The 24,304-nt window shown below is 37.9% G+C and overlaps 1 protein-coding gene across 1 annotated transcript in view; it reads right to left on the bottom strand.

Annotated features, from left to right (window-relative positions):
* The window catches only part of ASXL3 (ASXL transcriptional regulator 3), a gene marked incomplete at both ends in the record, with an annotated part of 168,221 nt that overhangs the window by 88,814 nt on the left and 55,103 nt on the right, over positions 1-24,304 (bottom strand). The window contains 3 exons of the mRNA XM_080920038.1: positions 222-343; positions 15,463-15,571; positions 17,010-17,118. Of these exons, the coding sequence (XP_080776164.1) occupies positions 222-343; positions 15,463-15,571; positions 17,010-17,118 (340 nt within the window). The remainder of the gene's footprint in view (positions 1-221; positions 344-15,462; positions 15,572-17,009; positions 17,119-24,304) is intronic.

The following is a 24,304-nucleotide window of genomic DNA, read 5'->3' as shown; positions in this document are numbered from 1 at the left end:
TGACTCTAAGCACATTTCTAATTCTGTTTTGCCACCGAGTTCTCAGTTTAATTCTAACCTCATTTTCAACATGTAGTAAAAGTATTCTATTAAATATTACAGAAATAGGACCTCTGTTATATGCTGATTTTAGCTTCCTGGTTATCTTACTTGGTCCCCACCACACCCTTAAACTTCCACAGGCAGAACTGAAGGGCTAAGTGCAGAAGGCAGCCTCTTACCTGTTTCAGGGCCTTTTTGGTGTGCTGCTGGAAGGAAGACACCAGCTTGCTCTGCACTGCTGTGTTCGTGAGGCTGCAATCCCGAGCGGAGGATACTTCATCCGTTACCTGCTTCGTACACACTAGAAGCAGAGAGAGATAATGATATTACTAATTTGAATTCCTTTTTTTACACCCACTGTAATTAACTCACTTGGAGCTTTTCTCCAGTTGAAAATGGATACTTAAAATACAGCAAAATAGCACAGTGCGAGGAGGCATGTCTGGATTCACAGAGAAGGGATCATTTAGTAACTGTGGCCACAGTTCCACTTGACTGCTGTAGGCAGCTCGGTTTCCATTCTTGCTGACAACTGGGTCTCGACCTAGGGCAAGTGTACCACATACAAACAGACTCATAGGTAACTTACAAGTTGGAAGTCAATAGACAGACACTCTATCTATCTGCATATGCACATCATACATTGGAAACATCTCAGTGAATGAAATTATCTTGAACAAGCCCAGGTCCCCATAACTAACAATGACTCTTGGACTCAATAGCTGGTCTCTGGAGAACCCACCCTGGCCCAGGTTGAGTTTCTCCTTCTATGGGATGTGATAAATTATTCTTGCTATCAACTCAAGACAAATTTTTTTTCAAACAATTTAGCCTCTGCAGATAGCAATGGGGTTTGTCCATTTTTTTTGTCAGATTTTGGCCTTCCTTTGGTCTGTCAAGCATAGGAAGTTTTGTTTCCAAACATTGTTGTTGACAACAGGTATCTTTCAGGAAGGATTAAGAAGCACACCAAGTCCACTGCCCTGAGATCCATTTGATGCGGACTTCCTCCAGTCCTCTTCCACTCAGGGGGCTCTGCCAGGGCCACAGGGCCGACACCGCTATCCACACTCTAGGAGTGAGATTTGCAGAAGCAAAGTGAGGAGAAAGAAGCAAGATGAGTGGCAGAATGAAGGCATGTCTCAAAGGCAGGAGGCAGGAGGAAGTTTTGGGAAGAAAATAACTCGAGAACATATTGTCAAAGCTCAAAACAAGGCTTTTTAAGGGCACTGGGTACAAGATAAGTCAAGAGTATTTTCCAAGTGTTGGCAACTTGGGGGAAGAAGTCCTGAACAGACTTTTTAAGAAAACTACAGAATCCAGACTGATCAGCTGTCAATAACCAGAACATACCTCCAATGAAAGATACAGTTACTGTAAAACGGATACAGTGTTTACATAATATTTGATTTTGAAAGACATTAGCACATTTCACGTACAAATAAAGATGTAATTCATTGGAAAGTTTTGCTTAAATCAGTGTTATTTAAGTTTTGTTTTAATACAAAAAATAATTAGGAAGCCAAAATGAACATACTTAATAAAAATGTTAATTACTGTTAATTATTTTTAGTATGACTGCTAACACTTCGCCAAAGCCTTTTTACCAATAAATATGCATCAGATGTTACTCCAAAGATAGATCTATTTGTAGCCCAACTACACGGGCTGTTAATAGTCTGAAGTCTCTACAATGTGTGACCAAGCAAAGAGGTGACACAAGGTGGCAGGCAGGATATACCATCCTAGTTGGACCACCTAAGCCAATGTACATAATAAAAGCCAAACAAAACATAAGGTAGAAATTAGCAAACATGCTTCATGATCTACATATCCGTGGTAGCATCTCCACTCATGAAGCTAAAAACATACTGCCTGAATTAAGGGAGAACCAACATCAGTCCACAGGTCATGAGAATCTCACAGTAACAGTAAGTCTTTCTTAATAACTTTGTTTTCTTGTTTTACTTTGATTATATATGCATGAGTGTAGGCCAGGGTCTTTGCCACAGTCTGTGTGGAAGCTATAGGACAAGGTGCAGGAGTCAAATCTTTCCTCTTACCATGTGGATCGCGGAGATGTAACTCAGGTCCTCAGACATGGTAAGAGGTATTTTCACTGTCTGAGACATATTGCTGTCCCAGAATAATCAATCTCCCAAATGTAAGCTTCAGTACATCAGGGTCAAGTAATAAAAAGTTCTGACTGAACGCTGCTAAATTTGGGCACTCCTTTCTATGATCAAACTGCAATGAGAAACAGGTTGCACTTGTTTTTTCTTCTGAAGTGAAAAGCTGTGGCTGTTACCATCCTCCCTCTATCTCTCAAACCTAGGACATCACCCAGTATCAGGAAATCTAGGTTAGTCTCAATGAGTAGGTTTTATCTCTGCTATGTGTTGTCCTGTGTTCATGTGTAGTTATCCACAGCCATTTACAAGAAAATTTCACTACAGGATCGCAAACACAGGAAGTAGGGGTTCAGGCCCTATGTATTATAAAGTACATCCTCAAGTTAAGCCTTTCCTGACCCTAATCTATGAGCTTTTTGCTTTACCCTTCTTTCATAATGCAATGCTGCACCTCCAATAACCCTATGTTTCAGCCACTTTTTCACTCCTCACATCTTCTGTGAGGAGTGAAACTCAGGGGATTCCCTAGAAAATCCAACAACTGGGGCAGATGATTTGTCCAATAAATATTAAACCTTGGCCTGCAGCTTAGGACCTGATACTTTCTTGGCATTTAAGACATAATGGGCCTGGGAATTTTCTTTTCTTTTAAGCTACATGGTCATAGAATTAATAACAAGTTTTTCATGTCAAAACTCGATGAGATTTGAAAAAAGGACAGCCTGATCTTCTCACAGATGACACTGATGAACACACTTAAAATGAGGAACAGAGATACTACTGCTTTCTGAAGTCTGCTGCATTTGGGTACATGTTGCTATATTTTGCTACATTTTGCTACATGTTGCCACATCTTGTTACATTTTTGCTACATGCTGCTTGCTTCCCCAAATTAAGCAAATTGAAAGCATATTTTAACTTAGATTTACTCTTAAACATCCCCATAAACTATCATTCCACACAAGCTACACACTTCTTACTCAAAAAAGCTGAGAGCAAAGGTTATAGGGAACCACCGAAGTATTCTTCACAACCACAAACAAGGTGACAATGTGGCAGCAAACTGGATTTTATTCCTTTTCTAGGTATCTCCAACTTGCCCCTAAGCTTCTTTTTATTCCATTGACCTTGGACTTGCTATTGCAATAGCTGATGTCATACAGGCTTCATGTTTAAAGGTGAATGGTACCATAAAGATCCCTTTCTAATCTGCATGTCACTTCACTGAGAGAACAGGAGGCCCTACAAAGATAGCTTTGATCTTCAACCAAATATACAAATGAGGGAGGGATTAGAAAGTACACTTAATTTGCATGTATATCTGGTCTCATGTTTCCCTGGTTTCTACAACTCCCACCACCTCTAAAAAGCCAAGAGGCCAAGAATACAACTTCCTACCATGCACTGGCTCTCCCTGTTTCCTTCCCAAAGACCCTTCCTCATTTTGCTATCAGGTAAGTTTATCTCAGATCAAAGTCCAACAGGGTCTCCATAAGTTCCACTAACTATCTTAAAGGCAGCCTTGCTTCTTCCTACTGCACATCCTTGGGAGTCAGTGGACCCAGTTGCCATGGTCTCTAGAGTGATGCGATGTGCTCTCATGTTTCCCATAGCAGCCCTGAACTTAGCAACTCAGGACTGCTTTACATGCAGAGACAAGCTATGGCAGCCTCTTTACATTGGATTTTTGAATTTGATTTTTATTAAATCCATTTAAAGTATCTATTTTTCCACTTAACTTTTAATTGATTTGCCTACCAAGAACTGAAGAAGAGGAAAACAAAGGCAGTTTGTATGGTAGAAATTAATATATAAAACATTTTAATTAGAAAATCTTTTGCAAATTATATATATTATTTGATATATATATATATATATATATATATATGACATATATATATATATCAAAGTTAATCAAGACAAATTCAAGCTCAAAAAATTAAAACAAACTCAAAACTGTACCCTGAAAATAGCTTGGAAGTTGATCAAATGGGCACTAAGCACAGATACAACTAACCATGCCATCCTTACTCAGCGCCTTCCTTTAAGAGAAAAGCCACAGTTCGTTTCTGGCATAAGAAAATAAAAATGAAATCCTGAAGTCAAAGCTGAAGACGTTAAGGTATGTGAGATGACAGGAGTAGTGTGGGTACAAAGTACAGTGCATGATGTGTTCCTGGACTGAATCCGGTCACTGCCATGCAGGCCTTTCCTTCGGATCACTGCTGTATGACCCACTAGAGCACCCCACAAGCAACAGGTCCTCTGAGAGATCTATGCTTCAAACCCCTCTGAGAGGAAAGGGTGTTGACCTCAACTCTTTTCATTCTTTTTCATTCTATTTATTTGCTTCCTATTGGTTTTCTAAAACAGCCAGAGCTGATCCCCTCAAATGCAAGCACAGACCCATAGAAAAGACATGGGTACATACTGTCAGATGAAAAACCCTGCAATGAACAGACACCAGAGAACTGGGAGCGTCACTGTGCCACCCACAGGGTCTCAGTAAGTCTCCAAAAGTGGGTTGGGCCCATTCTTCTTCTTGGGTCCCATTGTTTACTTATTTCTTGTTAGTTCTGTCATTCAGCTTTTACACAGCACTTTTCTTTATGTGCAGAAGGATATGAGATCCGGTGCAGGAAAGAACAGAGTAGACAGCCATTATAGTGATGCTTTCACAATGACAGTAGTATACACACACACTAGACATTGAGCAGATCCCCCTCACAGCCTTAGACTCTGCTTTCTTTCCCCACCTTTAGCCCTTGCTTTAAGTTCTCTTTGTTCTTCAAATAGCTATGTTTCTATTTTTATGACGTAACTATATGCATGTATACATGTATATGTGTATATGTGTACGTGTGTATGTATGTATGTGGGTGCATGTGTGTATGTGTATGTATGTATTGAAAAGGAAGACAAAATATATATTTGCTTTTCTGAATACATTTAATTTATTTGATATGAAAAGTTGATACCTCCAATTGGAACTATAGACCATTTTCAGAAGATGAAAAAGAAGCTAATAAACATACAAAAATGTCCATGATTCTATTGTCAGAGCATGAAGTTTATATGTCTTAATTCACCATATAATGTGTGAGATGCCATTATGTCATTTTAATTTATGTGTTTATGGTTCCTTTACCTGTACTCCATCTCTCCTACATTTATCATGCACTCATACTTGGCACAAATAGGCCATTTTCCTCTCTCATTTCCTTTGTGCCCTGCTGCCTACCTCACCCTTCCGCATCACCTAATCTTGCCCGCTCTTGATCTTATTTCTAGATTTGTAGATTTTTATCCACACAGCTGATTTATTTCATACAGTTAATCACACTACGAATGCATGCTATATAACCAGAAGGCTTAAAGAAACACTTTTATTCAAAGGAAAATGGTGTAGAATAACTAATTCCAATGACATCTCTGCCAATGGAAATATAATGGTGATAACTATACTTTGTCTTGACAGATCAATAAGAGTGATTTCAGAGTAGTAGCCACATGGGAAATTGCCCAAAGGTCTCAGCGTGGATTACAGTGTGTTCTGTGCATAATACTTACATTAGAAATTGTGTAAGCAGATATTCTGGATCGATGCAGAAACTAAATGCATGCCAGAAAGTATAAAAACTGACATAAAAAAGAACAAGCAACTCAGGTGACCCCAATTAAAAATTTCCTGGACTCCAGTTCTTTCAGAGAAAGGTAATTCCTTAATCCTTTTTGGATCCAGCCTATGAAGAGATGTCCGTTCCAAAATGAATCCAGTGCCAAGGTGGGGGCAGTCAACTCCAAAGTGGGGTCAAAGTACTCGAAGAATATAATATGCCAAAACAAGCAAGCAACAGGGTACTGCAAGCAATAAAGTAACAGAAATAGCAATTTTCAAAGAAGTGGTTAAAAGTCTCAACATTGTAACCATTGAGACTCTTTGATATTATTCAGCAGGATAATGTGTATGAATAAAATACAACTGATAGAAAAAAGTTCTTACTATGTTTCCAAAATTTGTTTCATTGTCTCTGTGGGACCTTAACTGAGAAAACAAAACAAAAGCAGCAAAAACAAACAAACAAACATGCAAACAAAATAAACCAAAATTATTGGTGAGTAAGGTGTTAATGTTATATTTTCCTAGTTTACTTTTTTTTATTGACATGATAAACTCATGTCTATAAATAACCCAAGGAAGAAAGGTTTATTGCATCTTAAACTTTCAGCTCATAAACCATTGCTGAGGGAAGTCAGGGCAGCAAATGAAGGCAAAATCTGGAGTGGCAACTATGAGAGAATGTTGCTTTCCTGACTTGTTCTCTGGCTGTCTCAGACATTTTATCTTGTTCAGGCTTAGACCATTTTCTAGAGATGGCACCAGTTACAGTGATCTGGGCTCCCCTATATCAATTAGCAGTTGAGAAAATGCCTCATACAAATGCAACCCAAAAGAGGCAATTCTTCATTTAAGGTTGCTTCTTCCAAGATGTGTCAAATTCATAATTAAATCTCATAAGGACATACATGTGTTCATGTGTGTATACATGTGCATATGTGTGTGCATACATACATATATTGTACATGTGTGTGCATGCATTTGTGCATATATTGTATTCCTAATTATGTTGCATGTGTACCTGTATGATTGTTATAAAAGACAAACTGATGATTCTCCTTCATGATTTTGTGGCTGATGTCAACTAGCAAATTGTAGCTGCCCATCACAAAACTGGGCATCCCACAACTGATTCAGAATGTCAAGCAAAGGTTAATAAACACTTTGGTTTGTAGTGGATGGAACACAGAAACTCCCATGGTAGCTAAATATTTCCCACACAGATAGAGCAACAGGAATCACTCCTTCCAACTATTGATTGATTAGTCGGATAACTTAATACTGCTAATATGTCTAAGTATCTGTCAAAGCATCCCTTTAAACATGCATTAATCAAAGAGAAAACATCAGCCTAAAATGACATATATAACAAGAAAAGCATACCTACAAAATTCCAACTTCTAGTTTTCTAATTTTCAAGCTATCCTATAAAGAGTAAGGATTTCTCAGGATAATGGAAAGAAACTACCGATTCTGTTTGTATGAGGTAAAACCGATCTTAGGTCACTCTCTCAAAAGTTAAGAGAGTGTGGGCTTGTGCATGTGCATGGGCGTGTGTGTGTGTGTGTGTGTGTGTGTGTGTGTGTGTGTGTGTGCCCACGCGAGCGCGCGCACAATCAAGCACGTGTGTTAGTGTTTATATGCACTTGTATGTACAGTTCTGACATCTTTCCTCAGAAATCGTCCACCTATTTCTTGGGACAAGTATCTTACTGGGACACAGGGTCCATCGATTCTGCCAGGCTGCCAGGACACTGATTCTCCTATCTTTACCTTCCCTGTGCTGGTATGACACTCATTTGTCACTGCATACTGATTTTAATGTGGATGATGGGAATTACACTCAGGTCCCTACCCTTGTGGGGCAGCAACTTTACCACCTGATTTATCACCCCTGCTCACCAATTATTTCTTTTATATTGACATAACACCCCTGGACTTCCATGCTACACTTCCTGGAATAGCTGCATAGAAACAGAACAACAGACCCACAAAATTAAACTCAGGAAAGTACACAGAAGATATAAGAGCAAAGGGCTAGTGTAGGCCAAGGGCAAGGGCTTCACTAATTAGCTTCTTGCTAATCACCCCTCATGTCAGTATGAAAAGAATCAGGCAAGGCACATAGATAGCTATTTGAGAAACACTTATAAAGAGTCATTTTACAGACAGAGACTCTTTAAAGAACAGGGCCGCCTTATTCTGGTGTACATGTCAATGTAATTCACAATTAGCTCGTTAGGATGAATAATTGGGGGAAACCTTTAATTGTATTTTTATTTGAGGGAGCTTGTTTTTCTTATGAGATCACACTCCTCATCTTTCTCATTTTATGAAAATGTCCCCCCTTGTAACACAAGAGAGGTTAGAAAATGATATGTAACAGGAGAACATTATCTGCACTGAAAAGCAAACTTTTTCTTCCTCTATGCCTCTGAGCTGTTAAAACTGACTAAAACCCATTTATACATGAACAGAGTTCAGAGTTCAAGAAAGGAGATTTAGGAAAAAGAGATTCCTGGTAGATAAAAGAAATGGAAGGAATATTTAATTCATGTTTCAAGAAGGGGGAGTGAGTCATTTGGAGAAGACAAGGGGGTGGGGAGGAGATGGTGAGCAGCTGTTCTCCATCAAGGGGCAGCAGAAAAAAAGAGAAAACTGTTTTAATTAAAGGCAACAAAGTCTCAGCATAAAGAAATCCTTCTTTGCTATAAAGGTTATCAAAAGCACAGAGCGAGAAATGTAAGGACTGACCGGAAGATTCTTTTCCTCCCTGGATATGTTGTTAGAAAAAACATGTCTCTTTACATGAACTGTGTTTAAGACAAGGTAGAGCACAATGCTCTTTGGAAATCTCTTTCATTTCTTCATAAACTATGAGATCTGTGGGCAGGCTGAAAGCCTGAGGAATGGAAAGGAGTGGGCAGAGGAAGTTCCACCCCACCAGTGGTCATTTCCCTGAAGAGCACTCCCTTTCCTTTGTATGGTCTTCCATATGTAACTAACACAACAAAATATTCACATACTGAAGTTCCTGGAGCCCACCAGGGTAGAGCAGGTGTCTCGACCACTTAAAAAGATGTTGAGTAAAATGCAGAGATACTGGAAAAGAAACAAATTTATTTAATGTGCTCCTAAAAAGACCTCAGGTGTCCTGCTGCAAATGCAAAAGAAATTTCTTTTACATGCTCACAAAGTTCTTAGGAAGGGATGCCAGATCGAGAAAATGCTATCTCTCCTTCAATGAGCAATTGGAGGCCTACTAAAACACCCTACATATTCCACCCCAAACACATGTGTGTGGACATGTAGCACCTCTAAACCTGTCACACTGAGGCACTACAAATAAACAGCAAAACAAGACGCTGTGGTATTTAATCTTGGGTGTCAACTTGACTCAATCTGGAGTCCTAAAGGAGACACACATATTGGTGTAACTATAAGAGTGTTTCCATGGAGATTAACTAAGGAGAACAAACTACCTTGAATGTGGGCTGGGCCATCCCAAGGACTGAAATCTGGAATGAATTAAAAAGGAAAAAGCAAGCGAGCACCAGCATTTATCTTGCTGCTGCCTGACAGAGGGGAGACTTGAAAAACCGCTCTGTACTATGTGTTTGCTACTCAAACTTAAGGAAAGAAACAAACCCATTCTTTCTTAAGTAGCCCTTTTCAGGTACTTTTGTCATAGCAATAGAAAAACGTAACTAATGTAGCAAGTAGAATCTAGTTGCTCAAGTCATACCCTTTATGACCCTCCTACCTCTCTCCCCAACCCACCCACCTGAATACACTACAGAATAAGTACACATTGTAACTATTCCTGCCAGACCCTTGAGCCTTCATTAGAAACTTTCCACATAATCCATAAAGCTCCTGGCCTCTGTGTAATTGATGTATTAGCAGAGATCTTACCCATAAGCTTGAACCATCTCAAAACACCTTTCACTTTCAATAGTTTTATTACACACACACACACACACACACACACACACACACACACACACACACAAAACCCCCTCAAAGTGTAACCCCTGAGCCAAAGAAAATAGTGACTTGAATGATGTTTCATTACATTAACACAACCCTGCCAAGAATCACACAACCAAAGACCCACTTATAAAACTAGCCATAAAGAATAATGAAAAGGAGTCATATAAAATTCTTGAAATGGCGAAATCATTATACATACTGGGAGTTAAGGTCTAAATATTGGATATGTGTTTATATTTCTCCCTCTGTCCCTCCATTCCTCCATTCTTCTCTCCTTTCTTCTCTCCCTTCCCCCTCTCCTATCTTCCATTACCTTCTCCTCTCCCTTTCTGTAAATAGAAACTTCAAAAATACTAGTTCCCTGGCTTGAGTGTGGTTTCCTCCCTGTAGCCATTAGCATTAATAGTAAGCAGAACTTTTTCCTTGTCTCTCCCCGCACCACGTTTTTGATCTCAGTAGATGAAAATAATATATTCTCCGGTTTCTTCATAAAGAGGTGCCTTGCTCTTTATCTTAATCATGAAATGTATTACAGCTATAAAAGAGACACTTTCCTATTAATAACAACATTTAAGTAGAGGATGAAGAGGGTAAACACTATATTTATGGTATTATATAATATAAAATATTATGAGTTCTGCAAGAGCATAGTGCATTGTAAACCAACTTATTATGTGAGAAAAATCATAATATACCTGTGTATTATGCTTAAAAAAGCAACTCCGACACAAACATACTCATAAATCTCTGCTTAAAGCATATCATAAAATTCATAATATTTTCTTTGTGAGACATGGATCTATACCTATATAGGCATAACTTGTCATGGCTTGTCAACATAGATATATCAGCCGATCCACCTAAATCACTCTTTGATCTCCGGAGCTTAGCTTATAAAATTTGAGCAGTTCAAGTTTATGTGTTCAATACTTGTTCACTTCAAAAACTGCTCAGAAGTCAAAGAAACATGTATGAAACCATACTTCTTTGTCATATAAATTCTACTGTCAAAAAGATACCTTTTTTTTTTCCACACTATAGACTGTTTCAATAAAACCTTAATAAATGTATTTTGGAAAAGCAGCGAACATTTTCTAAGAATTGGCTCTTGGGGTAAGATGACTCTAAGAGAAGTTTAAGGTGGGCCTTCAGTGCTTTGAATGCTATTGAATGGACTGGCATTCAGATACTACAGCATTATGATATATATATTCGTTGATACATCTTTATCCTTAGGATTTATTTTATTTTAAAGTTAAGCATATGAGAGTATATCTGTTCATCCAAATACAGGCAAAAAGAAGGGGTCAAATGTCCTGGAGTTGGAGTCAAGAACTGTGAGACATGAACTCTGGAAGATCAGAAGGCACTCTATAGCAGTGAGCCATCTCTCAAGTCCCAGTTCACAGCCAGTCAACAGCAGACACTTTCTTTTCCCATACATCTTTTCTTCTCTCTTTGATGGAATAGCAGATGTCAATTTATCTTTATTAAGTTCAAATAACTCACTAATACTAGGGTGGTTCTTTCAATTGTGCCAAATATATCTTATCAATTACCAGTTATTGTCCACCTAGACCCTTCCAGTCTCTACACCAAAGAAGCAATATGAGGAGTTAGAGACAGGACAGATTGTGGGCCCATAGCTCCTCCTCCTTCCCTGCTATTCTTTCTCACTTCTCCCTCACATCCACACCTACACACGTGAAAAACTTTCTCAGGAGGATGATGGGAACACATCAGGGCTCACATTAGAAGGCAAATTATCTCTATCACCAGCTGGTACCAATCTCCTGCTGGTTCAGTCATAAGTTCAAAATACTGTGAAACTGGTTTGCATTGTCAGATGCACAGCTTGGCTTAGGTACAATGAGAGAGGTTTCTAAGATTGTTTGTTCTTTGAGACTGAATCAAATATGAAAACCTGTAACTATTGTCTTTATCAGAGAAATGTTGTGAATATTAAAATATATCTAAGTACATGCAAGGTGGGCTGTTTTCAAAGGCTGGGCATAGCCCGAACTCAATAGATTTTTTACTCTCTAGGTTTTTCATACTATACACGGCACTTTTTTGGATAGGAAATATGCTTGTCCTGCAAGAAGCAATTATGGTTTGCAATAAGATACAAAGGTGGTGAGCCAAGGAGTACTCAAGGAAATAAGCTATTTACTATTCTTTCAGTGATTTCCCCAAAGCAATTTCCCTAATGCAACTTCAAAGGCGATGCCAGGAAATCTAATTTGGGTCACATTTGCTGGATATGTGTGGGTCTGAGTTATTCTGTGAAGTACATAATCACAAATCAAATTAGGGAACTCTGCTTATCCCTGCTCTGAGTTAATTACTGACTGAGGGTTCCTCCCCTATCTTCTACCCCTACCCAATCTCTATAATCCATGTCTCCCCTGGAGTTCAGTGTCAGTCATTAGCAAAACTTCTGCAATCTCAACCTTTTCTCTGAACCATTACTTCACATCCTGGTTGACAAATCTTGGCTCTCTCTCATTTGTACCAGGACCCAAAGATACTTCCATATGGCAGACTTTGACTTTTGCACATGTCTTGCACCACTGGGCCTAGAACTAGGGTAGAATGATATATGCCCCCTCCCTGTTCCTTTGGACCATTCTTTGCCCCGTTCATTGGATATCCCCAGTACTGTTTTGTCATTAAAGCATATGTACCTGTGTGACTCACTCTGGAGGCATATAAAGGCTCATTTACTCATTGATCTGTCAACATCCAAGCTGATGAACCAATAAGTTGACTGTCATTCATTACAGGAACACAGATGACTCAAAGGCACTTAGACTGCAGAACAATCCTCAGTTACTCATTTTCCTCTTGTAAAGTGGCTGCCACTCTTAGATCCCTATATCGGTCCAACTCTTGGGTTATTCTCTATTTCTGAAACATTTCAGCTCTTACTTGGTTATGCTCTATCAAAATTATTTCTATCATGTAGTTCAGCTTCAATATTCATGAAAATCATCCTTGAATTCCATAATCAGGGCCTCTCTCAGTTTTTACATCTTCCTTCAAATTAAAAAAGGTAATCTTTGCTCTAGGTTGTGTGTTATAATTAAAAAGAAAAGGCCCATGCTATTGAAAGATACTCTCTAGCCCTATCCCAGTCCCGTGGATAACCCATGTTGGGTCCACACAATTTCTCACAGTTTGCTTGTGTCTGAAAAGCTCATATCTTCCCAGCCATTTGCCATGAGTGGCTAGCTGTCATAAATCCCCCTAACCAAGTAAAATAAAAATTCTAGAGGTTTGTAATTTATCAGTCAGATTTATAACAGTAAATTCTCAACTCTCAAAATGCCCAAACAGTGAACTCAGAGCCAACTGAAAGTGATACAAGTTGCCCACCTAGACTGGAAAAACTGCTCTATATTATTCTGTCCCTTCTATGATATTCATAGTACCTGTGGCTATTTTAATTCATGTGGATCTGGTTCATCCTATTCCTTCATCTTCTGTCCTTCTGTCTGTCCTCTATCTTTTCTCTCTAAATCTCTCAGTCCCACCTTCTTTTTTTCATTGTCCAATCACAGACTCTAGTCTTATATTTCACCTACCCTCACCTGTATATTAACAGCAATCCATTCTCATTAGGAAGCCCAGGATTCTGGCACAGTTCCTACTCCTCATCAAGCTGACAGGATCTACAACCACCTCAGAGGCATGTCTCTGGGCATGTCGAAGAGGACATCTCTTGATCAGCTTAATTGAGCCAAGAGAACCCACCCAAATCTATATGTTGCACTATTCCAAAGGCTAGAGTCTCAGGCTGAAGAAAAGTAGAAAGCAAGCCAAACCCCGTCTGCTTCCTGAAATCAGAGGCAACATGGCAGCTGCGTCTGAGTCCAGCTACTGTGCCTTCCTGCCATAATGAACTGCACACTCAAACTGTGTGCTAAAATGAACCCTTTGCCGGGCGTTTTGCTTAAGCAACTGTAAAGGTAACTAATGCATAAGCTAAGGTAGGGAGAACAAGGCTGCTGTTCGATTACTCACACCACCCAAAGTCTAGATTCAACTCAAGCCCTTAATCCTACATTTGTTAGCAGCTCCTGTTGGATCATTCTTTTTTGTTCAGCACTGTCACTCCCCTGCCTCCACTAGGTCACAACAAGGCTCTCTAACTGGCCTCCCTAGCCTTTGTACAGGTATCTGACTTTCCTTGTAGTTGGGGATTTTAGCAGAATCTCATAGATAGCATTGTCTTTTACCTGAAAACCATGTAATGGTTTAGTATCACATTTAAAATAACATCTGGATACCTCAAGATACTACATAGTATGCCTGTGTGACTTTGTGTCTTACTGAAATCTTTCTTGTGTATGCATCTTTTGCAATTTCTGTAATATTCCCAGTACTCTGCTGCTTCTAGGTTTTTATACTTGCTGTTCCCTCTACACAGACCTCTCAACCTTTAAAACCAATTCTCTCATCCCATAAAGGAGTTTTATTCATTCCCCAGTAAAGACTTGTTTATTCACTTCATTGTATCAGTTGTGACCACTGGATAAGCAACAACAACCTTTATACATTTCTTGTGTAATTTTCTGTCAAATTACTCAATTTTAACTAGAAATTATTTTTGCTGTTTCTTGAAAATTAAGGACAATATTTATCTCATAGAAGTTGAGAGAATGGGGGAGAGTAGAGGGCGAGGATACTATTCACACACATACAGTCAGCACAACACAGAGAGAGACTGAGGCACGTAGAAGCTCCTTTACCTTGTACAAAAACGGGAAGAGGTCAGTTCATTTAGAATGCCAGAGCTCTGTATCACTGCCCTGCCAAAACACTATTCCAGTGGCAGAAGGAGGGTTCAAAGAGGAAAGGACCACGGACACTAAGTCAAGTGCACCATAGTGAAAATGTATGAAACACTGTAGCCATTCCACTAAAGACAGAATCTGTTCCAAATGCTGAGCTCACAAGTTTCTTTACAGTTTAAGTAGGAATGAAGCATCATTCGACTTCTGGGGCCATTGAGATCATACAAACAGTTAATGGCTGGGCTGTTCACTGTGCTAAGAGCTAACCAGACAACTCAGGATTGCTACTGAAATGCTATATTTCCACACAGTTTGATTTTTAAAGATAATTTACTAATTCCTATGAGTCCACAGATGAGAATTTAACGTCTTCCTCCCCAGGAATGATCTGTGGCTATTTTGGGGACCACAGTTGGCTGAGATCCAGCCCAGTAGCTTCTGTGGAATGAAAATCTACCTTATATTGTCTTGATTCTTTGAGAAATAGCAACACTAACTTTAACTTACAAGAAACAAAGAAGTGACAAAAACTAGAGCCATTTGGCATAAGATAATGTTGGTCTTAGTCCAACATAGAAATTAAAGTGGAAACACGACCCAGAACATGTCTCTTACTATATGGGAGTAATAGACAGATTCTGGTAACACCCAATAAAGTTATTCAAGGAAAAGTACTGTTTGAAATAAACAAAAGGGAGAAAATGTCATTGCTTTCTTGAGTGCTAAGAATTTTAAAACAAAAAGGATGAACAGTAAGTCTGAAGTGATAGCAAAAATTGTATCTCTGATGGCAGCATAAGCCAATTAGTGACTTAACTTTTGAATGACATCACTTTTTAAAAGCAAAGGTGTATCTTCTGGAGTCAGGTGCACTCACCCCTGTTCTCCTCTCCATTGGCACTGGCCTCTGCCATCTCAGTGCTATCCAGGTCTGGATCACAGACTAGATCCAATGTTCCATCCCCTGGGCATGATGACTCCTCTTTCTGTAGGATTTAGAAAAAAAAGCAAAAACAAAAGGATTTATAAATACATTAGCAACTGGACACAACCAAATGATGTTTTCAGCATCCTGAGATGTCATCGAGTCATCTGTGAGTAGGAACTTAGTATTGATTGACATAAATGGAAAAATTAGTTCTTGGGATAAAACACTGAAAACACAAAGCATTAAAAAGGCATCATCACCGTGGTAGATATTTCTAGGTTGCCTTCTAAAATCAATACACAGGGATGGAGAGATGGCTCAAGGGGTTAAGAGCATTGCCTCCTCTTCCTAATGTCCTGCTTCCATTTCCAGCACCCACACAGTACCCCACAACCATCCATTACTGAAGTCCTATGGTATTCAACACCCTCCTCTGTTGTGCATGCACACAGAAAAATCAATCATACACATAAAGCAAACACACACATAAATATGAAAGAAATCTATTCACAAGATTTCCTCTTGATATGTAAAATTTTCACTTTTTGATCCTATGTTCCTTCTGATAGAGACCAATGAATAACAACTCATCATTTGACCAATAAATGAAACACCCAGGGAGCTATGAAAACCACATGGGAAAATACAGCTAATTTTCACATGGTTGTGTTGTTTTGTATAACACACAATGGAAGAAGATTTGGTGGAATTAAGGGAGAATTACTTTGCCAGGTTTAACTCTTGGTATTACAAGCAAAATTTCCCAAAGGAAACTAAAGAGATTGAAAAACAACCCATCAATTATTGAAGCAAAAACTTTTTAACTTAGCCAATCTAATACAATGCACTAAACCCAATTATTCTAGCGCATTACAATCATTACGGTAGATAATGTTCTTTTTTGGGGGGGGCAAAAGCTGCTGTCCTGAGGAATTTTTTATTTCATATGGCATTTCCCATTGTCAAGAGTAATGAAGAGTCCACTAAAAAATTAAGAAGCATTCATCCAAACCTTTTTCTAATATTTATCTATATACCTCATAGTTTAAATTTTTATTTTTTCTACATATATACTATACATGCTAATTCACTATTGGGAAAACAAGATATTTTCTCCAGCTTATCATTAGCTACCACACTGAATATCTGATTTATATCATTGTGATTTTAAACCTAAAGGTGGGAAGTATACAAACTCAACTGCAGTAAAGTCAGGATGTGTGTGGTAGCTTTGCTAAGCTAAAATTTCCAGCTGATGCTCTGAGACATTCCTCCCTATAACTCTTATAGAATGGAGAAGTTCCATTCCCCCATTTATAAAGTAAACTCTGAGGCTTTCCTTAGAGAAATCTGTCACCGTTTATTATTCATACAAACCGCTTTCTATGGCATCTGAAAACCTGGGCACAGAGGTCATGCATAAAAATCCAATTGAATTTACCTTCATATAATTCAAAATATGTGTGACACACAGTATGCAGAACAGTCCTACTTACTTTGAGAGCATAGAGGCCCGACTTTCCAGGGATTTTGAAGAATGTTCCATCCCCTATTCGAGTGTTAGTGTGAAGCATGGCATTCAGACAGGCTAAGGGAGAAGTTCCACTGGAAAAAGAAAAGTGTGCAAATCATGAGCCCAGATGAGACACAACTTATTGAGCAAAAGCATTCACTGAGTTACAGAGAGAAGAGAGAGAGAGAGAGAGAGAGAGAGAGAGAGAGAGAGAGAGAGAGAGAGAGAGAGAGAGAGGAACCTCTTTGAATGCCTTGAAACATTGACGTTACAATGAAGGGTCATTCTAGTTTCCCCAAAGTTAATCAGATTCATATGTTTAACAGACTTGAGGCAAAAAGTCTCCTAAACACAAATTTTGTTCTTAGTCACAAAGCAACCAACAGTGTACTTTAAAGAAACCAAGGCTCAAACTTTTATGTGGTACCATTTTGTAAAATAACATGATGAAGTCTCAGTTGAAAAATAATCCACATAACTTAGTGGTTGTTCCAAAAAAAAAAAAAAAAAGAACAAGTTCAAGGCCCGCACCTTCTCATGGGCTGAAAAATAACAAAAAATAATAAGAAGAAGAAGAAGTAAGCAACAGAGAAATGATTTGAAATTATAAGTATTTAGGCTGCTCTTAGTATCAAATTCCTCACATGTCAAATGAAGAATTTGCATCTATGTTTACATCTCTCCTACAGCTTCTACAATGTCAACTTTTCCTTGAGTATGTGGGATAAAGAAATGTGTGTTTACACATTCTGTCCAAATAACAATTACCTCTGTGCTAAAGATGTGATGAACTGAATTGTCCCTGCAATAATTAAAAGAAAGTAAAATATGTTACATCAATGACTGAAAATATCAGTGCACACATGCACAAATATTCGTGGACTCCATTCAAGGCCTTACAAAGATGTTAATAAAATGTACAGTGTGTTTTGTACTTTGCGTGTAAGTCAATACCTTTGCAAGGTATAAACACTGCTTTGGTTTAATGTCTATGTGCATATAGACTATGTGACTGTGTGCATTTTATTTCCTACTATTCCAAAAGATCAGTATTTGGTTATATCAGTGTCTACTAGAACTGCTCTATTCTACACCACAAGCCCCTTAAGACTTAGAAGAGCTTAACCTCAAAAAGTTTGAAACAAAGGAGCCTTTACAATATGAACTTTCAAATTTTGAATTATTAGGCAAATTGTATGCTACTAACTTTTTTTAAAAAGCCCAGATGATCAAGTCTCTTATTTACTATGTAACCTTGCTGGTAAAAATTTAAAAAACAAAATAAAATTTTAAAAAAATTGCTGAATTGTGGGAACACATTATTGCAAATCATCATGGATATACATTTTATCCTGAAGGTTTGGGAGCATTATAATAATGTGAGTCTTTATTATTTTAGGAAGCAGCTTTTCTGTGGCAACATATAAATATAATTCCATTGGGTTCAACGGGAAACAAGAGTCTTAATGTAAATTTGGTCAAAGGACAATGTGGCCATAACAGTTGACTCCCATGGGAACATAACTATGGCCTTATGTAACATCTCCCCTCATGGAGATCCTACAATCTTAGTGGCCTCATTTCATTATTTCCCTCATGAAAGATGTTTGCTCATATGTAAGTGGGCCGAGCCATAGCTATAAAGAAAAAAATAGATTCATCTTCCTAGCACTATCTCTCTACAAATGAATTCCAGATAAATAATGCAACACGTTATACTGAACACTGCAAAATATGTAATTTTTATATTCCACTCCCCAGACAAAAGCACAGGAAAAATTGATGCTGGGAATGACGGTGCCAGATTTCAGGAGGTTTAAATTAGTAAAACTGTCAGAAATTCAGACTTTCTGCAGGGACCTGACAAGATGTTAACATGACAAGTCACACAGAATCCAATCCATGAAAATTATACACTGTAGATCTTTAAACCTGTAACTTAATAGAACTGCCCAACCAACATCACACTCCACAATAGCCTTCCTGCTCTTCGTAGGACATGCTTAATGTACAAATTTCATGTATGTAGATTTAGAACATTTAAGAGAAATGTAGGTTTAAAGGCAACAAAGAATACATAAGAAATATACCACTCCAGTTTACATTTTCTAAGGTAAACATCATTGCAGATGTTAAATTGGTTGCTTAGCAGCAGCTTTATGCTTGGTTAATGTCAGCTAAGGACTTCATCTCACACAGACAATAAGATTTAATGAGCACAAGTACGTTAGTATGTTACATTGTTTACGAACTTAATAAGCTCAATATTTACCATGAAAAGTTTATATATATATATATATATGTATATATAATCCACAATTGTAAGATAATAAAGCTCTAAAGATTTCAACAACTGTTTTAATTTCACCAAATATCTCCCAAAAGAAACAAATAAAATGTTTTGATTTAAAGTTACATTCACGTTCTCAATGAATTAAAATATTCCTGCAACGTAATTTAAGGTTTTAGTTGCATTTCGACAAACAATGTTATCTGTATATCATTATTATGGTCTATCTCATCTAAAAACAATGAAATATTTTTATCTAAAGATACCAGTGTTTCTTAAAAGAAAGTAATAAACCCATGTAATATATTCAAACCTTTAAAGTATTCTTGCTTACAACTTTACTTGTGGCTATTAATCTCAATTTTATATTCTACATAAACTGGCCTCCTTTTCTTGAAAAATATGTGTCATCTCACTTAACTGCTGTACAAAGATATAAATGAAAACCTTATTGGTACAATTGTATTATTCTATACTCATAAAACATAGAGCATTACACATACAACTATGGCTTTGACATTAATCTTGTCCATCATAATTGAACACATTAGCTCTAAAATAGATAATGTATTGTGGATGGGATCATAATGCATCAATATTTTAACAAAAGAGCTGAGAAATTTCAGGAGCTACTTACTTTCTAACAGGATGGGTTGAAGAAACGGTGACATCCATTCATGAAAGAAAGACAAAGGATAAAGAAGAAGATAAAATTAGTTTTATCATACAAAGAATGATTTATTTTACCATATTAATAAGCAAGACAATGTTTAAGAGTGGGATTTATGTCTTGAATTTGGCTGCCTTGGGGAAGTTGGGAAGAAAAATAGAAATATTAGGCTATAGGGTGACTGTGACTCTTTCACTAATATTTCTAAGATGTTTCCTCTTTACTGACAATGTGTATCTATTTCCATGTGGAAGATATGAGAAGAAATAAATAAGCAGGGTGTTTGCTCCATACCTTGGCCTTACAGGCCCTGTAACTGGGTTGTTTCCCATACACCTGCCAGAGTAGACCTACTCTACTTGTTAGCTTTTCCCCCTGGACTAAAGGCTTGTGGAACCCTTCTGGTTTGTCTCATTTCCCACAACCCCTGAAGCAGAACAGGGGTAGAAGTTGGGGGGAGGAGCAGGCATAATTTAAACTGTCTAGACATCAAAGAACCCCCAGAGACACTTTGCAGAGCTCCAGTGCTATGTGAAATACAGAAAAAAAACGTTGCTTTCTATCATCGAATTGCTGATGGAACACATAAAATTTACTAACAGCAAATTCTGAGTGCTAAGAATGGACCGCTTGTCTATTTAAGTAATGTTCAAAACCAGAAAAGCTGCTGGAAATGAGACTGAAGGAATATTCACAGATCTGACAAAGACTGTCTCACCAGCACATGTCCATTCCTTCACACATAAAAACAGCATTTCAGTAGAATATTTAAGTCACACAAATCTTAAACCATTCAATTACATTTATGTGGTTCTTGATAAAATGATAGAATCCACTTTGAGTAAATGTTTTAAAATCTCATTTAAAAAATATATGACTATGAAAAATTAATGCCATCCAATGGCAGTCTTAAAACTCATGAAGTTCAGTAAGCAATTATATGGCAGAGAAACTATGCTAAGTGCAATTAAAATTAATAATTATATGTTCACTCTCCTTTAAGAAAGGAATTAATAATAACTTTTTACAAATATTTCCACTGTAAGGTTTGAGAAAACATCTTCATTGTATGAAGAACATTTTTAAGAATAAATTATGTGATTTGAATTGATACATGTTAGAGTTTAAATGTAGATAGGGGTTCTTGTGGCTTACTTGGTGAAAACTGAACTGTTAATGTTCAGAATGTATACAGTTTATGCTGTATTATATAAACCATATTTTTGAAATATTAAAGAATGAATAATGCATCTTTGGTTGTTTTGCTATTTGTTCGCTTACTAGGCATAGACCTGCCAATGGAAAACTGGTCACATTCCCGGGGGTGAGTTGCCTTGTAGGCACACTGGCTAACACAAGGCATGATGGTGATAAATCAGTGATGTAGATGATTGAAAGCACCCTAGGACTCTTTCTTGTGTTGCTCTTTGCTCTCCGGCTCTTGCTCCCCCTGCTTACCCCTCCTCTCCCCATTCCATTCCCCCTCTTTTTCCAACTGGACCATGGACTGCTCCTCCTTCTTTACTCCTATTTCTCTGCCTTTACTACCCTCTTAACTCCCATCCCCATTCCCTGAGTAAACTCTATTCTGTACTAAAATAAATAAATAAATAAATAAATAAATAAATAAATAAATAAATAAAAGAAAAAAGAAAACACCCTAGAAAATCAGGAACACACTAACATGCTGCTGTGAAATATTACTGCCAGAACAACCTGAAATACCTCCAAAACTAGATACCAGTGAATACATCATGTGACTAATCCACACATGTAAAATATCGAGGCAATGACATGAATAACCCCACCACAGAATGTGCATTTCTCAGGACTTCAATATCCCTGATATTTGGATTTTGCGAACAGAATCTACATGGTTTGTGGAAGAAAGTCTCCAGAGAGCTAAGTGGAGTCTGAAAGGTGGGGAAAAACAAGAGTGGAATTCAGGAAAGTATAAAATAAATAGGAACCAAAGGGACTCAAATAGGAGATGGCTTAAAGGAAGAAGTTGTAAATTTATATGGGATCATATCTACATCACAATTTTTCAGTGCAAGACATAAGCTCTGTTCTTGTTAGGCAAGGATTCCACCACTGTGTTACACTTCCAGCTATTCCATGACTTCCAGTCCTCATTTTACCTCTAAAAAAGTTACAAATGTAATCTCAGTGCTCCTTTATGATCATGTAGAGCCACTGAGGCAAGAGGTCATTATAAAATACCATGCTTTAATTGTGTTCCAACTTCATGCACACATTTTAAGAAGACATTTCAGACTTAAAAATTTAACACAGAGCTCTGATCGCCTGTGGGCTTATCTGAAGATATGTCTTCTTAGAGTATTTGTTATTCTTAGTGCCAGGGGCTAGACTTTTGTCCACTTTATAAAGCCTACAAGTCACTGGCTGACAGAGTGCAGAAATCCATTGAAATACTTACTACAGTGATATGTCATTGTGGAAAGCAAACTCTTCTATGGAACAACCTGAGTTTATTTACTATTTTAAATTAGTATCTATATGGACAGCAAGGAGTCTTCTAAATTCATTCTAAATATAAAGAAAGAATATAATCATTTATATAATTTTCAAAGACTATGCCTAATATAAGGCAAGGCCGCTCCTGCCAATTGCTGGCATTTTGTAGGGTATATGCCACAAGCCAAATTGATACTGGTAAATGTCAGATGCAAATGTTACACATTGCCATGGCACCTGGACTACTACAAAAAGTAGTCAGACATAAAAAGTAAGACCCAGAGGTTGTCAGCTGAGGTTGGACTATTAGCTAAATGTATCATATTTAATTGGACTACCATGATGTAGGCCCTTCCAGTAAAAAGAAATGGAAATGGCAAAAGTTACTATATCATAAGGACTACTCTGAGATTGAGCTAAAGCATAGACAGATTTGAGGACGATGTCGGTGAATTGTAAGTATTCAAGGGCCATCTGGGCTATTTACTACATACACTACCATTACTGCTAAAAGTGAGCAGCTGTTTGATGTTCGAATAGCATCAACTGGGAAGAATCTGACATTTCAGAGCTCTTGTAAAATCTTGACTAGGTAAAGCTTTATTTAATTTCTAATATTTTTTACCTCATAGTAAAAATTAACGTAACATGTACACATGGGGAACTTGGTGAATAGCTTGTTCTATGTAAAACAGAAAATAAATGAGAAGAAAACTAGCAATGGATATCTACTATTATTACCATCACATATTCAGAGCATCCCTAGTTTGTCTAGGCCTTTGCAATTACTCTCCATATTTCTTAGAGTCACCATAGAATGTCAACACAATCCTCCGCTTTACAGCTGTGACTGAGGCCTGGACACTAAGAAAGATATCAGATAAGAGCCAAGGACCAGACTGAATTCTGACTTTATTCCCAGGCCTGTGCTCTCTGAACCATCTGGCGCTCAAACCACAGAATTGCCCCTTCCCTTTAATACGAAAAGGAGAAAAAGACGCAAACAAAAGCCAGATACTGTAGATGTTAAGTTGGCTGAGCCTGTCTTCACTTAGCATTGCGTATGACAAGCGTTTCCTAAGGGTTGATTTCAGATGTTATAAAGGGCTGGCCTGTAGGAATTAGTGGTTGTTTGCCTTCCACAGGTAATGCCAGTCATGAAAACTAAGGAAGAAAAGGCTCTGGGAAAACAGAGTGGAGATCCTGGCCCCGTAATTGAGACACCTCTGAAGAACTAGATCATTAAAGAAAGAATTCTATTCGTTGAACAAACATTTACGCAAACCCTATATAAGTCAAGCTAATCCTCAGATGAATTTACACTCTGACAGTGCTTTGCACATAATAGAAATGTATGCTGAGCTGATGAGTCTTCTGAGCACATATGAAAGGACAGGGGGCTCAAGAGACAGGCAGCCTTGAGGCATGTTTCAAACCAGAGGAAAATCATTTGGAATTTAAACATTGCCTTTAGTGGATTCCAAAGGGATGACTGCTAAATGCAGCCACAGCCAACGTATGGACACTTTGTACCATTCCCCACGCATGACAGGCCAAAGGGCATATTCCTAAATACAGACTTCCAAAAGTCGGTGTTTGAAAAATAGAATACTGAATTCCATATAGCAATGAGCAGACATCAAATCCCTCATCACAGATTGGCATCACTGTAAGTGTAAGCACATATTGTGCTCCACCCATAGCTCTCATCTTCTTATCCCAAACAGTTAACACAGCAACAGTCCCACATCCTTCAGTGCTTTACTAAGCCATGCTTCAAAAATACTGCAAAAGAATATTAGAGAACACAACTTTTCTGTTCCCTCCAAATTAACCAAAC

The sequence above is a fragment of the Micromys minutus genome (genome assembly GCF_963924665.1).
Source record: "Micromys minutus genome assembly, chromosome: 8".
NCBI lineage: Eukaryota > Metazoa > Chordata > Mammalia > Rodentia > Muridae > Micromys > Micromys minutus.
This window is presented reverse-complemented; position numbering and strand designations above follow the sequence as displayed.